The 22696-nt window shown below is 39.9% G+C and overlaps 1 protein-coding gene across 5 annotated transcripts in view; it reads left to right on the forward strand.

Annotated features, from left to right (window-relative positions):
- Positions 1-22696, forward strand: part of PIEZO2 (piezo type mechanosensitive ion channel component 2) — a 211056-nt gene that overhangs the window by 86610 nt on the left and 101750 nt on the right. For all 5 annotated transcript variants that reach the window (XM_082234898.1, XM_082234901.1, XM_082234902.1 and 2 more), the window contains exon 4: positions 14916-14958. In XM_082234898.1, the coding sequence (XP_082091024.1) occupies positions 14916-14958 (43 nt within the window). The remainder of the gene's footprint in view (positions 1-14915; positions 14959-22696) is intronic.

A 22696-nucleotide genomic window follows, 5' to 3' on the forward strand; every position in this document is an offset into this window, starting at 1 on the left:
AAGTTTCATGTACAAGAATTTCACATGCATTTGGAACTTTCTTGGCTGCTTAAGCATTGTGTTTATATTAATATTGGTTTGTGGTCATGATATTTTTTTTTAAAACTACCATCTGCTTTGTACACATTTACTTTAACAAAATGTGTCCCCATATTTATATCTATGGAGAGTTGCAACAGAAGGGCAATTTTCTCAACTTGATACAACAAGTGAAGGCCCCTGCCTTAGTTAATAGTACTAATTGGGTAATCGGATCTGCTTCAAACTGGAAATGGGGTGTAGGCTGGTGTTCAAAGAAGCAGTGAAATAATGTGAAAAAGTTCATTTTGTAATGAATGAAGGCATTCATCAACTGCTGAGGCATATTTTTGATACACCTTTAGAAGATATTCTTGGCCACTCTCAGTATGTCACCTTGAAGTTGATTATTAAGCTGAATTATTTCAGATGTTGATGAGCACAAAATGCTCATATTCATGCCTTATGCAACTACATGAGTAATTGCAAAATAAATATAAATCACCCAAATGATTCTTCTTAAAAAAACACGCAGTAGATTAAAGCAAACCCTATCAGGGTACCTCAAAGTACAAATATTTGCTCCTGTTCTCTTACTTGTACACACATAGGGATACCATTGCAACATTGGAGAACCCTTTTTTCCACATTGGGTTGTATAAAATCTACTTTGACACACACATATATATATATTAAAACTCCTTTATATAAACACTGAGGCAAAGAAGCCCAGACATGGAAATAAAATGTATAATAGTATGTCTTGTGGAAACATAAGTTTTATGTCACAGCTGTGTGTAGTTAAACACTAGACCACCACACCCTACAGGTGGAAATAAGAAATTGAGGGGCCATTAAAAACCAACTTTGACTCCTTAACTGTAGTCTGTTTTAAAGAATGATGGCAGGTCACTTTACTCTTTGACTGAATCTGTTCTTCGTGAAATTTGAGTCTCTGCACTAGTGAAAGGATCATGGTTGTGTGTTATGAAACTTTAGATTTGTCTTAAACCACCACCAACCTGTGGGGTCTTGAAAAGCAGGACTATTAATCCGGAGTTCTGTAACCTGTGTCTGTCTTTTTCTAACAGTAGCTTTGCCCAACAAACCCCAAATATGCATTCCATGGTAACATGACCATGTGAGTGCATGAAGAAAATATAATGATTTTATATCCATATGTTACTTGCTGCATACTTGAGCAGGCATTTTCCACTCTAGCATGATTAAGTGATTGATCGTTAGTGCAAAATAAAAGAAACTAGAAAGGTGTGTCCATGTTTTATGGAGTTTAATAACCTGTTATAAAGAATAAAATGATGATTCAGGTTAACACATCTGTGTTCGTAACGGAGAACTTTCCTGAACCTATATTGGGTCATTTGGACCGCCCAAATCAGCAATCAACTATAAAAATATTAACTTGTTGTCAGGGGTTCAGGAGCAGAGACGCAGAGAAGGGAGGAGACAGAGAGCGAGGGGGAGGAATACGAAGGAAGGATGAGTGGGGATGACGACCCGAGATCACCGAGCCTGTCCAGTGAGTCCGAGGATTCCCAGAAGGGAGCGCCAGCGGTCAGAGCAAGGGGGGAAAGCAGGGGGACACCCCAGGAAGAAGGGTCCAGAGAGGGATCAGAGAGCAGCAGTTGGAGATCGGGACCCACGCGCCCAGCCGGGAGCAGCGGGGAGAAAGGGGACCAGACATCGGGTTCCGGAGGCTTTCAGCAGGAGGGAGGGCATGAGTCAGGAGTAGTCACGCCCACCTCGGGGAGCGACGAAACGATCAAGAGGAAGGTAGAGAGTTGGGCGCGCGCGCCAAGTTCAAATGCAGCGGAAGCTGGCGCAGTAAGCAGCCCGGAGAGTGAGCCAGGTCCCAAAGCCCGCCGCAAGGAGGCGGAAGGGTCAGGGGGGTCCGCGTCAGAAGAGAGTAGGAAAGAAGAGACCCCGGGGGGCAGAAGGACCCAGAGACGGAAGGAAAGGCGCAGGAGGTGGAGCAGGGCTAGGGTATTAAGCTGGTGTGCTAGAGGCGGAGACTCAGACGGGTCTTCGCCGGTCTGACATAGAAGACGTAGGGCTGCACATTGCAGTTTGGAAATGGAACCTGTAACCCAATAAAGACTCTTTTAACGTGAACGCTGGCTAACGTGGTCCTATGTGAGCTGGGACTGGGTAGCAGCCCTGACACTTGTATTAAGAATTGATGGGGTCTATAATAATTTTCGTGTTGATTCTTATGGGGTCTCACATTTTCTCATTTATAGTAGGTTGCTAAGCACCTGGTCTAAACCACTGAGCCTCTTGGGCTTGCCAATCATAAGGTTGGCAGTTTGAATCCATGTGATGGGTTGAGCTCCCGTTGCTCTGTCCCAGCTCCTGCCAACCCAGCAGTTCAAAAGCATACCAGCGTGAGTACTGAGTAATAGGTACTGCTGTAGCGGGAAGGTAAATGGCCTTTCCATGTGTTCTGGCACTCATCAGAGTGTTCCATGCGCCGGAAGCGGTTTAGTCATGCTGGCCACATGACCCATAAAAGCTGTCTGCAGACAAACACTGCTCCCTTGGCCTGAAAGCGCCACACCCCATAGTCAGATTTGACTGTCCATTGGTCTGTTACCTTTACCTTACCTATGTTAAAAAGTGCATTGAGCATAGTCTCATCAGCCCTCTTGGGTTGAAACACCGCAGTTAATATACTATGAAGTGGTACAGGGCAAGGGGACAAAACTTTACATTTTTATGCCCCGTTGGGGTTAGTTATAACATCTGTGTGTATAGGAACTTGCACACAAGCACTCAGGAAGAGCTGCTGTTTGCCTTTGTACCTTGCAATCATTGTCACATTGAAAGAAGAAGAGTTTGGATTTGATATCCCGCTTTATCACTACCCAAAGGAGTCTCAAAGCGGCTAACATTCTCCTTTCCCTTCCTCCCCCACAACAAACACTCTGTGAAGTGAGTGGGGCTGAGAGACTTCAGAGAAGTGTGACTAGCCCAAGGTCACCCAGCAGCTGCATGTGGAGGAGCGGAGACACAAACCCGGTTCCCCAGATTACAAGACTACCACTCTTAACCACTACACCTCACTCCCTGGAATCTTATCCTAAATGCTGGAGGGGGGGGTACACTTCTGAATTTCCAGGGTAATTATTTTAATTACCCCTCATAGTCAACTGCTTCACTCATTCATTTTTGAGGAGTTGAAATGGGCTTCAGCCAGTGAAATGCTCTGCATGTGAAGTATTACAACCTGAACAGCTAATGCTCAGTTATTCATTGTCTGAACCACTGGCTGGAACTATGATGCAGCTGCTCACTATTACTCATTGCTTTCACTTTGAAAAAATATATTGCTGGTAGCAGTTTTTCAGAAAACTTTGGCAACTGAAAATGAAGTTCAGCCACTGGTCACATTCAACATGCAGGGTATTTTATTTCTTTTGTTTTCAGAGTATTGAATTGATGAAACACACTTCAGTATAGTCCTGTTTAAAACAACATTTGATTTGGTGGTGTTGAAAACTTCGTTTTGCTTTAGATGACTGCAGTTCCTTTGAATAAGCATTTAAAAACAACAACATAGAATTATATTAGTGCAAAAGGCCAGATTAAAGATAATAATAATAATAATAATAATAATAATAATAATAATAATAATAATAATAAATTTTATTTATATCCCGCCCTCCCCAGCCGAAGCCGGGCTCAGGGCGGCTAACAACAATAAAACAGTACAAAAGTACAACATAAACAACATTCTAAAATCATTCATTATAAAAATTAATTTTATAGATATTAATTAATTAAGATATAGAAGCCGCTATGTTGACGCAATATCTTAATAGCAAAGGCAGCCAATGTGGTGTCACCCATGTGTTGTTGGACTCCAGCTACCACCATCCCTTACCATTAGTCATGCTGGCTGGGGCTGATGGGAATTGTAGTCCAGCAACTTCTGAAAAGCACTATCTTGGCTACCCCTGTCTTAAAGCTTCAGCCCCAAACAGCAAGTCATAAAATTCTCATTCGAGAACTCTTTACTGAGGAATTGCAAAGATTATATTGCTTCATTTTCATGGTCCAGACCTGAATACTCTAAACGTCCTTTTAACTTGAAAACACAGCCAGATATTGCATGTCTTTGAATCTACCACTTATGCTTAGGATATAAAGTTCAGAATTGTTTTGCTGCTTTAGTCAAAGACTTTTCCAATGCAGCATATTGTTTCCAATAAATGCACCTGATAAACTCACGAGCAGTGTGATAGTGGTGGTTGGTGCTGTTTGTTGGTTTGCTATAATAAGTGTATATTCCCTCTGAACATATAGATACCATGTGTGCAGTGTAGATATTAATGAACTTGTGTCATCAGCTGTGCTCTGAACTGCAGAGAATAAGTCATGGTGAGAGCATTATGATGCAGATTTGAGCTAGAAAAATGAACTCTTAAGAGGTTCAAGCCCTGAAAAGATAGCTTGTATGACAGTTTTTAGAGCCTCTGCCTTTTTCTCTTTGCTTCTAAAGATACTGTATTTAAAGAGAAATACTAAAGCTTGTTTATAAAAACATTTTTAAAAAAAATATCAGTATGGTTTCTTCTTCTTTTCCCGAAGTTCATGATGCTACACTCTGGAGTATTAATATTGAAATTGAAATTTGCTGCATTGTTTATGTTAAAGGGGCAAGCATAAGTTAAAAAGCTCATATCCTGCTTTAGTATTGATTTAGACTTTTAAACATCTGGCAGGAACTAAAAAAGCTTGGGTTTTTTCTTTTTGGTTATTTTTCTCAATTGGAAGCCAAGTTCTTAAGTGCGCAATACATTTCCTGGAATAAATTTGTTTGAACCCAATAGAAAGCCACCTTCCTTTCTAGCTGACTTGATTTATCTCTGTAATTATTACATAGATAATGACAATCTTTTCACTATTAGCAATAAAATATAAGGAGATAACGGAGCACAGTGCAGTTAAAGTTCATATTTATTTAAATAGTTGCAAGTGGGATACAAAAGTAGAGCATAAAATGCCCAATATCAATTTAAAAACAGAGATACAGCATAAAAACCAGTAGAACAATATCACAAAAACAAAGTAGGAATTTGGGGATCACTGCTCTGATATTCTGTAGGATGTGGTACCACAAGTAAATTTACCCCAATGATCTTAATTCTTACAGGTCTATACGGGGGAAAGCAGTCTTTCAAGTACCTTAGTCCTAAATTACTGTGTTAGTAACAAGATAATTGAACATGACCCAGTAGTTCAACTCCAGTCAGCGCAGTTCCATCATCACAACTGGGGTGTGTGTGTGTCCACATATCCCTCTCGACAACCTGGCTGCAGCATTCTGCACCACGCCAAATTTCAAACACATTCAGATACTTACTGGGATAAAAATCTCTACTTAGAAGGCTTGTTGAAAGACAAATTTATTTAACAGGCGCTGGAAAGACAATAAGGATAGAACTTACCTAATATTTAATGGACGGGGGTTCCAAAGGCTAGATGCCACCACACTAAAGACCTGGTTCCAATACCATGCAGAATGGACCTCCTGATAAAATAATTTCTGTAGGCTCCTTCTGCTGCAGATTGCAGGGATTGGTCAAGTATATAAAGGATGAGATAATATTTAAGGTATCCTAATCCCAAACTCTATTGGGATTTGTACACCAGTGCTAGTACCTTGAATTTAGCCCAGTAGCTAATTGGCAGCCAGTAAAACTCTTTTAACAGTGACTTAATATTCATCCTGATGCATGCTTCGTACATGGGTTGGATAGGGTCCCCCCACTTTTCTTCCTTCTGCCATCAGTGAGCAGTCAAGCTGCTGCATTTTGCAGCTTCATGTAGATGTTAAACAACATTGGAGGCAAGATGGTCTTTGTGGCACTCCACAGCACAACTGCCAGAGGACCAAGAGATTAACACTGATTAATACTCAATGTTAATCTCTGAAACCACCCCTAGAGACAGAACCAGAATCACTGTAAAACATTGGCCCCAATGCTCATCTCACAAGTGGCAATAGCATCAGAAGCCACTGTGCAGCTGGGCAGCTGAGCTGAAAAGTTAGAATTTTTCAATAAGATTGTGGGGAAAGGGACCTGTCATCAGACTGCAGGAAGAGAGACATTGTGTGAAAGCATCTGTGGGGAGACTCTTGGAAGTGAGTCTTGATTATTTCAGTGGAGGTTATTTACAAGTATCTGTTATCTGGATTACAGAGAGGGGATATGAAACAACTGTAGTTCTGCTTGCAGATTTCCACGATTTAAGTGTAGTTACAACCTAAAACAATGGAAACTGAGAGAAAATTACTATTTTTATCCTTCAGTGTAGTTTCCTGTATTGTATTGGTTTTGTTGCATTTTGCAGTGATGGCTTATATAGAAGTGACTGTATTCATCATTGTTTTTCATTTATCCAATTACTCAGCTTGCTTATATGATCCAAAAATCAGCCACTGTGGTAAAGATTCTCTTCCACTGGACTGCAGTAGCTTACAAAATGCTAGAGGGTCTGCAGCAGAAATGTGACTCATTTTCTGCTCCCACAAGTGTGTTTTTCACACACATATTAAATATTTCCTTGGAAAAACTGGGCCACCCTTGTGCTTTTTGTTGATCCCTGATTGATAATGTCTGTATTGGGTCTCAGATGTACTGTCTTTCATGTGAGACTGGCTTCTGTAGGTTCATAGGACTTTTTCTTTCCATTAAAAATATTACTAAAATCATCCCAGGAGAACAGGATGCAGTAGACATTCCAAAGAGAGCCCCTCTGTTATAAATCTACCAATAGTTTATGAGCTGTAAAGTTTGCATTATGAAAAGGGAATTGGTGCTCTTGCAATTTCCAACTCCTGATGCAAAATCCATCTATATGTAAAGAAATAAACCTGCCAAAAGCACTTCAGCCTATAAAACAGCAGTTCCCCAAGTGTTTTAATAAATGGTCCAGCAATTTGAAAGTTCTCTTTTTCTTTCACCCTGATAGCTGCCTCCTCCCTTCCTTTCTTCTTCTCCCTTACGACGATCATGGTCCTAGTAACTTCTGAATTATAAATGCTTAATCCGCATGTATTCCAGACTTTGCCAGTGCATCCGAATTCAGTATTTGCAAGCCATGGGGTCTGACTAGATGTGACATTAATTGTGCTATATAAATGTCATCTGGGGTGGTAAAGTTTATTTGGTTTGTTTCTGACCCCAGTGAGAGGAATGTCACAGAGATATGACATTTTTTAAAGAAAATTTGGTCTAGAGTTATGTATCTCTTTGACCCAATGCAGCCATTAACATCCATATCTTGTAAGAGTGGGAGTAGAGGGGTTGAGGTGAGGAGTCAAATAGGCAGATGTCTTGTCTTTGCCGTGTGCTCTTTTGGGAGGAAGGGCAGGATATAAACTTAATAAATAAAAACTGACAACCTCCTGTCAAGTTTCCATGGAAGAATAACTTTATGATTTCAAGCAGTGTACTAACTTTCTCTTGAATGCTTGTGAAGAGGCACAGCAATGCACAGCTTACTGAAGTTTTGATAATTATAAAGGTCACACTGCCTTTAAGTCTTCCTGTTTTGAGCCTTGCTATGTGTTCTCTTTAGTAAATAGGAAGAATGGCAGTGTACTTGAAGCATGAGGGTGGATGGCATTTGTTAGTGTTTTCATAGACGTTTTGAGAAAAGTTAATGTTTCTCTGTTGCTAATGTTCATTTGGAGAAATGTGGAAGTGTTGCCTAAATTAGAAAAGGGGCATAGGATTGTATATCCAGTGCATGAGTTGTTTGTGTTATTTCAGGGATATTTCACAAACATATGGACAGTACAGACTAGCCACCCCCTAACCTGATGCCCCCCAGGTGCTTTGGACTAAAACTCCCAGCAGCAGCAGCCAGCATGGCAAATCTTCAGTGATGATGGGACTTGTAGTCCAGCAACTTTAAGGGAGCACCCACTTGGGAATGACTAAATACGGATAAACTATTGGGCTACATCTGACCAATGGATTGACTCTGTGCTGGCTGGGGTTTGTGGGAGTTAAGGCTGATTAAAGACTGTCACATCAGTGTAGGCCAGGACTCAGGTGGGTATAATACCATTACAACAGGAAATACTTTTACAATGAGGTTTTAGGGGTGACTAAGACAGGACAGTTCTTCTTTACTTATCTGGGTCAGCTTGCTGCTTTACCTGTTAGTGTATGTCTACACTAGTCATGCAGCAAATAAAGCAGGAAAAGGGTTGCATGACCCATTGTTTTATAGAGACCGATTTGCTTAAAATATATACCGGTACTTTTAAAAGTTTATGCCTCTGATTTTCCCAGTGCATGCTGAAACACTATCATTCAGAGATATATAGTCAATATTTTAAACAATATGAACTACATTTTAATGGGTTGAAGCTGGCATTAGCTAGAACCTGAGAAGTTGTATTCATTTCAGGAGGTATTGCCAAATTTTAGCCAGAGAGTACAATGGAAATAGTGTTCAAAAACCTAATATGAAGAGGGAATATTTGATATACAAAACTATTCCCCATAAGCTCTGCATACTTTCTTCACACAAATCTTGTGGAACCAAAGAATTTTGGGTTCCTTTCTCTTGCCTTTTGTAAATTGCTTTTGTTTAGTGTTTCTAATTTGAAATAAACCACAAATCCTCTCAGGACTTGGATAATGTATGTGTTAGAATTTCTGATCTATGATTGCAGTCATGGGATTTTTGTCTATCACATGACAGTATGTGTTTTGACTCCACAGAGTGGGAAATGACGGAAACAGGATGTTTGTGTTATTGTGTTTCGTGAAGTGGGACTATTGTCCTTTGTTCTTTTTCTCTTTGCTGTCTGATGCTAAAGAGAGAGGGAGCCATGTTGTAGTGCTCTGTGTGTGTTTATATGTAAATAAAGTAGATTAGCCAAAATGCTGAGTTGCTGAGGTCTGTCACACAAGTTGCGCAAACTCTGCGGATCCCTAAGTGTGCCAGTGTCGGTTGGCATCGGTCGCTGTGATGTTCGGGCTGAAAAAAGCTTATGAAACTCCCAAATGATCGACCAGGAGGGAGGAAACATGCGAGTCAGGCATGTGTCTCTGCCAGAGTCCTACTCGAGTGTAGGCTGAACTCCTGACAGTATGTACCAGTAGTTAACTATTCATTATCCATGCTTTTCTTCACTACTGAATGCATTCATTATTGATTGTTCTAATTGTTACCATGACAGTTCTCATGATCTTCATGCTCGCAGTCAAGAGAGCTGCCTATTCTTAAAGTAGCCAACGAGATGACCCAGAGATTTATAAGAAAAGGAAGTCATCCCACTGTGGTTATGCACAGCCATGCAAAAGGTAAAGGGACCCCTGACCATTAGGTCCAGTCGTGGCCAACTCTGGGGTTGCGGCGCTCCTCTCGCTTTATTGGCTGAGGGAGCCGGCGTACAGCTTCTGGGTCATGTGGCCAGCATAACTAAGCTGCTTCTGGCAAACCAAAATGGCACACAGAAACGCCGTTTACTTTCCCACCGGAGCGGTACCTATTTATCTACTTGCACTTTGACGTGCTTTTGAACTGCTAGGTTGGCAGGAGCAGGGACCGAGCAACGGGAGCTCACCCCGTTGCGGGGATTCGAACCGCCAACCTTCTGATCGGCAAGTCCTAGGCTCTGTGGTTTAACCCACAGTGTCACCCTTCACACAGCCATGTAGGCAATGGTATATTAACCCTGTATTACATTGACTGTTTTGAAAATGGAATACTTATACTTGTTCTACATCAGCTGACATTTTATTAAATTGGCAGATTAATTTTAGTTACAGAAAATGGTGTCATCCCCTCTTCATTTTGGCTAGCCTCTTCACTAATTTCAGTTCCCTCCTGAAGTACTGCAAATTTAAGTGTTTACAGTTTCTCATTGATATTACGATTCTTATTGGTATCTGTTTTCTTATGTTCCAGAAGTTAGTTTTAAAACTTCTTATATGTCTGTTTCTGGCAATCTAGTTCCTATACTAGTTCAAATAAGGCTACGCTTTTCTTTTCCTTTCTTTGCTTTTATACAAGACCTCCCCCCTTTATTTCAAACTAGTGGTATCTTTATCTTTCTTGCATCTTTTCGTGCAGAAGTCTGATGATTTAACAGGCTCTGTGTAAGAGATCGGATGCATTTCCTGTGTTTCCATTGAAATGCTCAATTTAAATGTATTCACTAATAATATGTCAGGATTGCACTTCCCGATTTCCTCTGTTACCCATACCAGCAGCATTTTCCCTCTCTACCAGTTGAGTTCTGTGTAGCATTTCAAAATGTACTGAGGTATCTACCATTCCCAGATGCATAGGCAGATATGATCTTTTCAAAATCAGGAATGGAGAACCTGTTACCTTCCAGATGTTGCTGAACCATTGGCTTTGCTGGCGGTGGCTGATGGGATTTGGAAGTCGAACAACATCTGAAAGGTTAGAGGTTCCTCATCCCCAGAAAGGATTAGTATCATACTAGAAGGTTGGGTAATTGTTAGGAGATGGATCTGTTTAAAGGCTTGGCTTTTGCCATTTAATTTCTTCTTCAAGTCTCATGAAATGTGGAAGACACTCAAAAAATTTTTTTCCCTGGCTGTTAAGGTGCATGCAAGATGAAATTCCTAGATAATTTTAGATATGTCTGTTAATTTATCTATTCACTTGTGCACTCTCCAGATATTCTACTGATATAACAGCAATAAAACTTTCCCCCTTTGACAAGGGCATACAGGATGAGATTCCTAGGCAGTTTAATGTGCTTGGCTGTGGTTAATGTTGTTTGTTGTATACTAATAGAAGTTATGATCCATTCTGATCTTAATATTTCATCATTTTATCAAGACATTTTTGTTCTGGCAGACATTTAGCTTGTTGGCTAAAATACTTTAAATAGGCAGATCCCTTGCTATTTTTCTTATCATCAGCTGGTCCTGTCTTTGTTGTTTAAGGTTTTATGGTATCATTAACTACTGTTTTTTCTGGGTGTTTTTAAAATTTACACTGTGGCTACTACAATGGAAGACTGTCATGTGCATGGTCTGGAGTTATATGGTCTGTTTTGGCTGCCAATGTGGTAAATACATATTAGCAAAAAAGTGCTGCGCCGGATATATTTTGGAAAGTAGGCATAATATCAAGTGCTATTACTCAATTGTTGCTATATATACTAAATATATACTGAGTATATACTTAGTATATCTAGTAACTCCTGAAATCTTATGTGATTTAGCCTCTCTTTGTCAATATATGTGCCCAACTTAATGCAAAACAGGAACATGGAAAACAGATGGGAATTATTTAGCAGCTAAACAGTCTGCAGCAAGTTCCTGAAACAAAATTTTAATCACAGGAACCTTACATTTTTAAATACAGCAACCTAACAATTGATGATATCATGCTTCTATATGAGGAGCTTGAAGTGAAAAGTTAAACCAATGGCCATCAAAATACAGACTCTAAACGTCTATCGAGAAAAGAGTTAAAGCAGAGATGTTGACTGGAGGAGGCCCAAAATGATTTGTTATTTGAAAAGTATAGTTTAACTAATGCAGCTTTCTTCAGGATTTTTAAAAATCAATGTTCTGCAGCTTGTTAGCAACATTCTCCCAAGGTTATTCCTTTAATTTGGAGCTGGGAATGGATTATAAATGGAGAAGAGGGAGAGATACTCCTTGAGGGTAGGGAACTTTTGGCCATCCAGATGATGCTGGACGTCCAGCTTCCATCAACCCTGACCATTGGTCATGCTAGCTGTGGCTGATGGGAGGTCAGCAACAACTGGAGGGGCATAAGTTTCCCATGCCTGCTTTAAGGAATAGTTTTCTATTTGAGCAAGTGAGAGATACACGTGGATGCAGATTTCTGCAAACAGATACCTTGTCTGCATTGGACATACACATGCAGTGTTATGTGCACCAATCCCCTGAATGCATGCCTGCTAAATCAGGTTGTGCAAATGCAGTGGTACAAACCTTGACAAGTTTCCCCAGGTTGATTGACAGCCTGGCTGGGGTATCGACTCCATGTCTCCACCCCCCCAATAGGTGATGCTATTGTCATATTCAACGTCATTGGTCAGGGCTGACCTAGCCATTAAGCAGAGTGGGGCAGCTGCATTAGGCAGTAAATGGTGGTGAGCAGCAAGGAGGTATTGGGCAACAGAGCTATGGGTGCCACATGCCCTGTGCCATGTGGCTGTTTAAGCTTGCTTGCTGCTCCCAGGTGTGGTGGATGATGCTGTCCCACTATCAAATTAAGATTCAGTTTCTAGTCCAGTCCAGTATATGGAATTGGGGGCGGGGTGGAGGGCATGGCATCTTAACCTTCACCTCATGCAACCCACTGTTTTGGATCAACCTCAGATTAGTCATCAGTTGGGCAGATGCATGCATGCAGAGTTTTAGATTAAATGTAATTGAGAAAAAGAAAGAATGGAGGGCACCAGGGTAAAAATGAAGAAAAATGAGACCCTGAAGATCCACTGTAAAATGATAAATTGAGGGAACATGTTAAAACTAAAGCACCCTACTCTTCAGAGAAACTATGTTGGGTCTAATTATTTTCATTTGAGGGTTCGTATTTTTTTATTTATAATTGCGCATGCTGTAGAATATTATGAACACCAATTTGCACATACTGTAGAAAACTACGAGCACCAACATTCTCATTATACATGAGGCATGTTTATTTTCTAGCATTAACTGAAACCAGGTTATCTGCTTGTGATATGATTATCCTTGCTGCACTCTTTTTTGATTACTGATTATTTAAAATATTTTCTTTTTAATATGTCATTAATATAGACAAATATGTCTATTAGTCATAATAGCATAATAGGTTATATTCCAGTGTTGTACAGTATTCCATTTCTCAGCCATCGATGTCAGCTATCTAATTTTGTCCCTGCAATAGATCTTATCTGTTGACTTTATCTAATATTTAAATTAGATATCCCTTAAGCAAGACTGCAGATTTACAATGTCTTGCATGTGCAATCTTTTGCAGTCAAGTAGAAGGCCAGCAATTATCCTCCACATAATTAATTAAGACAGTCAGAGGAACCATTCTAAAGTTAACCCCAGTTGCTTGATAAACAACAGTTTGAAACAGTAAATTTGAGCAGGATTGAATGAATGTTTATTATTACGGCCCAACAGCCAGCATACTTTGAGCAGGATTTTATACTCACTGAAACGACAACATTCTGCTTCACAATACTAGAATTTGATTCTATCTCTGACAAACATCTTGCTTTTTAAAAAATTGGCTTGAGTAACATACCTTTGATACATCATTTTGTAATGGACTTCCTGTATGCTATAACCAATTGAGAACATTGTAATGGACCAAATGCAGTAAAAAGGTAATTCCTAAAAAACCCTTATCCCCCCTTATATTTTAGTTTGTGTAACATTAAAGGAGTGCTCATTTTCCTATTATTATTTTTAGACTCCTATGCAAAGTTTCTTTAACTTGATGTTATTTCCAGTTGTAGTTAGTACAAAATATTTTACCTGAAATCTTTTGAATCTGGGGGTGAGAGGGAGGAGAAGCAGTCATCTGCTCATGCTCTTATTTCTTCATGGGTGAGAAAATCTGTGAATGTAAAATTTCTATTTTCCCAATCAGAAAAATAACCTATAACCTAAAATATATATTCAAATTAAACATGGAGGGCAGGAAAGTTACATCTGTTCTTACTAGATTACTAGTAAAACATACGGGTTTTTTTCCAGTTTTGTTGTCTCGGGACTTGTTCCACAGTTATCCTAACATTGGACTTAACCCATTTGTTATAATATTACCAAAGCAAAATGAACCACATCTATCCATATACCCAGCTCCAAGGGTGTATAATGCTATAATCCTAAACAGTTATAGAGTAGGAGTATAGCTGACCTGCCAGCCAGTGGTGAGTGTGGCCATTCCACGCTCTTGCACACAGTCACATTCCTGTCCTCAGCATCTCTGTGCATATCTGCTGAAGTGGACGTTATCACCCACTTCTGGCTTGTTAAATGTTTGGTCCAATAATTTAGATAAGGGGTGATTTGCATCCCCATCAGTGTGCTGGGCTATGTGTCTGCCTTATTTCTTCTATTCTTCTTTCTTTTTGCTGCTTCCACCAAAACCAGTGGAATTTGGGAAGTCTGGGAAATATCATTTGGAAGCTAGATCAGGCTTCTAAATTTGGGGGGCGGGGGCGGCTTGGCCACTCCTGTACTAGGGAATAATCCCTATTGAACACAGTAGAATTTAACTTCCCAGTAAACCTGCATTGCATAAAATTTCACTGTAAAAGGTTGCTAGTAAGTTGGTATGAATGTAAGAGAGCTCCTATTAGGAAAACAAGGGGAAGCCTGGGGTGTTAAATGAAAAATGGATGAATTCAAAATGCAAGGGTACTCATTTGTGTTTGAACAGTGACGCCACACCTTGTTGAATAAAAAAATGGTGGAATAGTGTCCTCCTGCTGTGCTGTTGGGTTACCATATTGTAAACTGGTATATTGAAAAGGCATGTAATTTGGGCTGTTTACCACAGAACCCCGTGTTCCTGCTTCTACAGTGCTATGGGTGTTGCTCCTGTACCACATGGATAAAATGAGAAGCCCAGGATTAAGCAAGAGAAGCCCTTGCTGTGGCTCTTTGCCTATGGTGATACTGATTAAACGGGATGGGCATGGGCATAATGCGCCTTGGCTTTTCCAGCTACCAAGCCACTTGAGGACTAGTACTGTACACTATTCATTCTAGCAACTGTGGCATAAGTATCAGGGTGAAGGTTCAGCTGCCAAATAACGGTAATAAATGAATGGAAAACAATTAAATGAAAAAGGATGTTAATGAATCCCCTTCCTTTATGTTTTTCTATAGGCTTGACCTGGGAAAAAACACTCCGGCAAATTGGATTTGAAAGGTAAGCATTGGGTGTTGATTTTCTATTGTATACAAAACTGAATTTTGAAATGGAGAGAGAATAAATTGAAAAGTTAGCAAATGCTCATGTTCAGCAACTGAGATTTACTCTTGACACTATTTGTAATATTTGAATATTTAATTATATTCACACACATTGGGAACCAGTGTGGTGTAGTGATTAGCATGTCAGACTTGGACTTTGGAAACCAAGGTACAAATCCCCGCTCAGCCATGGAGCTCACTGGGTGATCTTGGGCCAGTCTCTGCATCTCAGCCTAACCTACACCACAGAGTTGTTGTGAGGCTTAACATTTTGTAATTAGATAATACATTCTTATTTTGGACACTATTGTTGTTATTTCTAACCTTGGAGAATAGTAACACTGGCCATTTAGATTTTCTATTTCACATGAGATAATCTTTCAAAATGTTGTAGTTTGAGCAAAGTAGCTTAATATTCAGGAAATGTCTTGGGTAAAGAGCATTTCAGTTAAATGGAAGGTACCTAGGTTTCATAGATTTAAATGAAGGTTGTATATGTATTGATTTATGAGACAGTAAAAGATGACTGTAACACGATGTACTGTAATAGTAATCACTCTTAAGAGAATCTCTTACATGAATTTTCTTGGTGCCAGTAGAGCTTAAACTTCCCTTCCCCACATCTGCCCCCTATGCCTGGCATTTAATTTTAAAATAAAAAAAACTGAATTTGCTAATTACTCTTTTAAATTTACATCTGGTTGGCCCTGAGTGCACTCCTGAAATGCAGTGATAATCCAATTCAACAAAATATTGCTTCAGACTAGTTTATGGCATGGAAGTATGTACCTAAAATTGTAAATGTTTGACTTCTCTTTCTCCCGCTCCTGAAGTCAGATATAAATTTTAAGAGACTCAAATTTATGTCACTGTATGACCTAAAATTAAAAATGTATGTGTGAAAATGACATGCAGACTGTTGTGTCTGTATCTGCTAAGAGTTTGAAGATGGGATGTGGGAGGAGTTAGCAGGTATTCAAATTAGACTCTGCCAGATGCTCTGCAAGTTTCTGGTTGCCCCAAGACCTATTGGGAAGGTGGAATAATCAATTGCCTGTCTCCCATCTCTGGAAGCACAACATTTCAAGATTTTGTGCAAATCTAGCACAGTGCTACCTTTTGTTTGATTGCCAGGCAGCAATCCAATAAACAAGCAGGCAGCAGCATCTACCAATACTTTTTGTTTATTGCTTCACCATTGTCAGGACCAGAATGAAAGGCAGCAAACTAGTAGGTTGTAATGGTGAAAGAGGAATAGCAGGCCTGGGGGCTCTGGTCAATGTGTAGCATGAGTGTAATGGACTTCCTTGATGCTGGCCCTGACTTAAGGTGGTGCTTAACCTGGGCAGACTGGCTCTTACTGGAAATGAGAATTGAGCATCCCACAAAGCTCTGGCCTTTTTACACCTAAGCAGGGGATGGTGGGGCCTGAGGCTGCTGGGATGTTGTTGGGGAGGGAGTGGTTGCTGCTGGAGTTTTTCGCTTTTTTGTATCTTTTGCTGTGATTTATGTGGAAATTGTTCAGTTTGGTTTTGTATTTTGTATTTACTACTGATGGCTACTTTGGTTATTTTGTAGTTATGTGTTTTTTCATTATGTAAGCTGCCTTGAGCATGGCTTGAACTGTTGAAAGGCGGCATAAAAATAAATTTATGTAATGTATGTTAACTGATGCTGGATTGCTACATCTAGTCCAAATTTACTATCTAGTCTGATGAAGAGCTCTGGAGAACTTGAAAGCTTATAGTATTATATTTCACCATATTTTCTATATATCATTTTGTATGAAACATATACAATCTAAGCTAAAACGCCTGTGACTTTTAGCATAATAAAATAGTGAATCTGGTTATTTTTGTATAGAAAGTAAAGCACAACAGCATCACAGGACATCACATATTTAGTGTATGGGATGCTGAAAGTAGTACACAGACTTCAGTGCGTCTTCACACTTGTTTATTTAGGATCATAGCTGGTGACGTGTACAACTGGCTTCCCTTGTTTAAATTAAGATGTTTCTAAACTGATTTAGTGATGTTCTGGCAAGTTTATACACAGATGAGTCATAAGACTATTCACTGTTAGAGATGCTGCATAATCATAGGATAATTAAAAGGGACATGTGAAGCACTCATACAGACAAATATATACATATATATATTTGGAGGCAATCAACAACTTCTGCATGCGATATAATGTTTATAACAAGTGGGATTATAGGAATATAAACAGGAAGGTCATCAGAAGTCCTCTACAATTCTCATCTAGAAAAGTCTCTTTCCCCAATTTTGATTTTGCAGAATGTGCTGCTCTGCCTACAGGCCTCTCTTTTCTCTACACTCCCGCAAAAATGCTGCAAAATATTGCAATATTGTTTCTGTGCAAGGACAGAGTGAAGCATAGGGGTTGGTTTGCACACCTGTGATTTGTGAACTAGTTCACACTGACAGCAAGTAAAGGTGCAACTTATTTGTACACACATTCCTTCTTTGAGACTCCTATGCACCTGTTGACGGTAGGAAAGCAATTTGCTGTAAATTAGTCCTCCAAGCAATTACTTCTACTGCGAGGGCAAACCTGCTTCCACAATTGCCCTCTTTTTTTTTAAACAGGGCACTCCCATTGGGGGAATAGATTAAATTCACACAGAGAGGATATATTTCTGTTTGTGTGTGTGTGCATTTGGCTGTCTCAGCAGGCTGCAATTAATCTTTCCTTCTGAAAAGTAATGCATTGTTATGATACTACAAGTGCATGTTCCCTTCCACATGATTGCCATGGTAGCTATAGTGCCTACACCCACTTCAATAGTCAGGTGGGGTTTTTTGAAAATATTTTTTTCAATAGTCAGGTGTTTTCACAAAGGATAACTGGGGGGAGGGGATAGTATTCTTTCAAATTATGTACCTACTAAGTGGAATTTGATAACTATGTCTAAAATATGTTACAACTTTTGCAACATGCGAATGGATAATTTATAGACATATATTGTGCATGGACAAATATAATGGCATTTGGAATGCATTTATAAAAAATATAGCATATAAATATATATGATTAGAATATTGCACTTATATACCTTTGTATTAGACAAGTATGCACAGAACTGTAGTGCTTTTTCTTTCTTTTGTGTTTTTATGCACTTTTTGTTTCCTTTTTATTTTTTCACTTTATTTTGTTTAAATATTTTCAATAAAAATAAATATAAATCACACTCAAAAAGAACGCACAAACGTCACCAAGATAAAACTTTGCCACACCAAGTTCAGATACCTAGGGGTACAACTAACCAGAAACCTCAATAAATTATACTTCCAAAACTCCAACCCCTTGTGACAACAAATTAACAAAGACCTAAAGAGATGGAACAACATGAACTTCATTCTCTCAGACAAAATAGCCATGATCAAAATGATCACGCTCCCAAAACTAACCTACCTATTCCAAACCCTCCCAATCTTGATTCCCCCAACCTAACTCCATAAATGGCAGAAAAAACTACACTTATATATATATCTTCTCACACAAAAAACCAAGAATAAGCCCTAAATACCTGCACCTCCCCTCCTCAGAGGGAGGATGGGGAATCCCCAACATAGAAGCATATTACATTGCCAACCAAGTATGCCACATAATCCCATATATACTAGAAGATGAGACAAAACAATGGATACACCTAGAGAGGGACACAATTGAAAATACCTGCACCACAGCATACCCATTCCTCCCAAACAAACTAAGGAAAATTCCCACAACACTTAAGAGGTACACACAGACCATGCTTAAAGCATGGAAAGCAGAAATAGGCAAACTATCCCCAACCCTATCCCCACTAATTCCTCTGGCATACCATCCATTATTCCACCACTCAGCACAAAACATCCAGATAAAAACCTGGCAAACCAAAGGCCTATACAGTGGTGCCTTGCAAGACGAAAAGAATCCGTTCCGTGATTCTCTTCGTCTAGCAGTTTTTTTGTCTTGCGAAGCAAGCCCATTGACGGATTAGAGGATTAGCGCTATTAGCGGCTTATCAGCTTATCGGATCAGCTGATAAGCGGCTTAGCGCCTTAGAAAAAGGGGGGGGAGGAAAAAACCCCGCAGGAACTCGCAAGACATTTTCGTCTTGCGAAGCAAGCCCATAGGAGATTCGTTTTGCGAAGCACCTCCAAAACGGAAAACTCTTTCGTCTAGCGAGTTTTCCGTCTTGCGAGGCGTTCGTCTTGCGGGGCACCACTGTATCGCCTAACAGATTTCTATAAAAATAACAAACCCTTATCAACACAAGAAATACAAGACAAACTAGAAGACACCCAAATGCCCTGGTTAACTCATCACCAATTACATGCCCTTTTAAACAATCCAGTAGTAGAATCAGCAGCAACTGGGCCCCTGACAGCCTTCAAAAACCTCCTACAACAGCAAAGGAATGGTATCCGCAATATACAAAATACTACTCCAAAACCCCATGAACCCCTAGACGTACCGTATTATTCACTCTATAAGACACACCAGATGATAAGACGCACCTAGTTTTTGGAGGAGGAAAACAAGAAAACAAATATTCTGAATCCCAGAAGCCAGAGCAGCAAGAGGGATCTGGCTTCTGGGATAGCCTCTTGCTGTTGTGGCTTCTGGGATAGCTGCCGAAGCCTCTCCCGGGCAGTGGGATGAAGGCTCCCCCTGCCCGGAAGAGGCTGCACGCGGCTAAGCTGCCCTCTGTCCCTTCCCCCACCTCCTGCAAAAACCAGGCAAGAGCCACGCGCTCTTTAAAGGGAGTGCGGCTCTTGCAGGCTTTTCTACGAGGTGGGAGAAGGACAGCCTGTCAGCGACGGGCTGCCCTTATCCTTCCTCGGGATAAAGCCCGCAAGAGCCGCGCTCCCTTTAAAGAGCGCACAGAGCGTGTTTGCGGCTCTTGGGGGCTTTTACCTGAGGAGGGAGAAGGGACTGACGGGCCACGCTAGGCACGGCTCTTTAAAGAGTGCGCGGCTCTTGCTGGCTTTTGCGGGAGGTGGGGGATTTCCTCCACCTTCTGCAAAAGCCAGCCAAGAGCCTCACGCTCTTTAAAGGGAGTGCGGCTTTTGGGGGCTTTTCTGGGAGGTGGGGGGAAAATACATTAAGTAAATAAATAAATAAATAAATTTTAAAAACACCACAATATTGCATTTCATCCTCATAAACCCAATAGTTTAACAGTAGTGTATGTGTGAATGCAAGCTTGTTATATCTGTGGCCCAGGGGAGCAGGGAGAGAAGCAACTAGGCAACAAAAAGATGCATCTGGAAATTTTATATTTGCACAATAAGGATATCATTCTGGACAGTTCAATGAATTTTCTGTGTTCTTCCACTAAAGTAAGTTTTTTTGTGATTAGCAGTTTAAACACAGCTGATAAGTTGCCAAGTGAAACATAAATAATAGCTCTTGAGAAACTCTGATTTAGCAGCCCAGATTCACGATGCATCGTTTTAGATGACATAAAGAAACATTTTTGCCAAGAGAGCTGCAGCACGTCTAATACCAAAAGAAATTCTTGGCATTTAACATATGTCACTTGTGTTGTGCATGTCACTGTGGTTGTAGATGTTGCAAAACAGCTCATAACTTTTTTCTCTGACAGCCAAACTCTTGTTACAATACTCTTTTATTTTGTGGGATCAGATCTATGAAGACCATTTTTACCCACTGACGGGGAAAACCTCAGCTCTTTAATTGTGGGAGCTTACCCTTTATTGAAATATAGCTGTATCAGCTCATGCTAGTCTTGATATTGTTTGTGCATGAAGCTCCTATTTGTGGAGGTGCAGCAGTGGAGTTGAATATTACAGTCAGTGTCCCAGAGGAAACCATTCACTTGTTTGCCATTGGTTTTTGCTAAACTTGGTTAATAATACACTGTCTTTAATTACTTAAATCTGTCAGCTGCATCTTATGATATATGCACTAAATGTCTGTGGTGTAACTACCGATTCACTTTTGCTTCACTAATGCTGGTCACATTATGGTCTTGCTGTTTTACTAAGTCTATCACTTACTGCCTTCTCACACCAGGGCTGGCTCTGGTAAACTGAAAAGAAGCATTGTGGCAGACGATAGGATTTGGTGGAGAAGGCTTTTACATTGCTTTTTAATTACTGGCCTAACTTAACAGGTTTACAGCTGACACTCTGCATCCACTGCAGCTACATTTATTTTTAAGCTAATTTATACCTCCACGACTTTTTTAAAAATGCTATTTTCTGCCACCATCTCAGTCACCCATGGCTCTGTCCAAATCCATTATAGCAAGGTTATTAGAGATACTTTTCAGTCCTGTGATTTACCAACATTTTGCCGTTTTCTCTGATGCTAAACTTCTACTTTAAGCAGTGTGTGTGAGAGATTGTGTGTATATATATATATATATCACATCAGAGCAGCCAAACAATGTGGAAGCTGAAACATTCTGTTATAAGAATTCATTGTCTTAGGTTTTGTTAGTCACAGAAATAAACATACAGCTTTAATGACTGACTTCATCCTACCAGAATCCAGAGTGAACGTGTCTGAAGTGTTGTCTGATGCTTTACAAACAGTCTCTCTCTCTCTGTGTGTAGAATTTACCCACAGAGAGATACAGCTGTATAACACAGCCCCTGCACTAAATGGCAGCAACAAAAATGCTACATCATCTGAGGCTCTTGCTTGTCACCCACTGAGGTCTATGTATGCCATGCTTCATTCATAGATCTCAGGGTGGTTGGTTCACAACGTAAATATTCATTCTAAATTATTTTGGAAGTCAATTATGCAAGCTGTGCAAGTAATGAAAATTATTTTAAGTACAAAAGTTAAATGCTTTCATGACCTACATATTTTCTAACTTTACCATGAAGTTTCTAAGGAACTTAAAAACCATTAGATGATTGTTTCTGCCAGATACCTCGGTACAAAGAAGCTCTACTACGAAACATTTGCCCGTCTTCATTTGCCTGTAAAGCATTTGGCAAAATATTTGCATATGATTTCTTAAGTGATACTGGTCCTGCTGCTCCTTGTGCCTATTTTCCTTTCAGCTAAATTAATTTCAGGAATATTTTTTCTGCCGTTTAATTCAGGTCTTGGACAGAATCAAGTATCTGATACATGCTATTTTATTGCTGGTGTTGTTTTGAGCAGTGAATTGTTTGACTGTTGCCAATGTTTTTCTTGGCATCACCTAACCTCCTGTGGACACCAGTAGCTAGGGAATGTATAGTGATTAACTAGCAGCGGCGTATGAACTGGTCTTTGTTTGAATCTGGAGAGCAATTTGGTGTTGCAGTTTGTCCAAAGAGCTACAGCTTGCATGCTATAATAATTTGCCTTTGTCTTTTTAATTTTGTTCTTTATCTTTTGTTCATGAATAAATAATAAAGAGACTTCAAAGAAAAGCTGGAGCACAAACGAGCAAGGATGATCATGTCTATTGGTATACTGTGGTTACATAATATGTCCAGGGTTTCTGAAAAACAACACTGCTCCATGTATTTATATACGTCTGTGGTGTAAGTTATTATTGCAAATGATTCATATTTCATTTATGCTTCAACAATATAAACTCGCTTGGCCCTCTCCAGAAGCACATCAGTCTCCCAAACTCCTATGCTTGCTTCCACAGAAAAGTTGCTTTTAGCATACCCATGCCTGCTGTTAATTTCTCTAGCAGCTGGAGG

This window comes from Podarcis vaucheri (genome assembly GCF_965113315.1).
Source record: "Podarcis vaucheri genome assembly, chromosome: 8".
NCBI lineage: Eukaryota > Metazoa > Chordata > Lepidosauria > Squamata > Lacertidae > Podarcis > Podarcis vaucheri.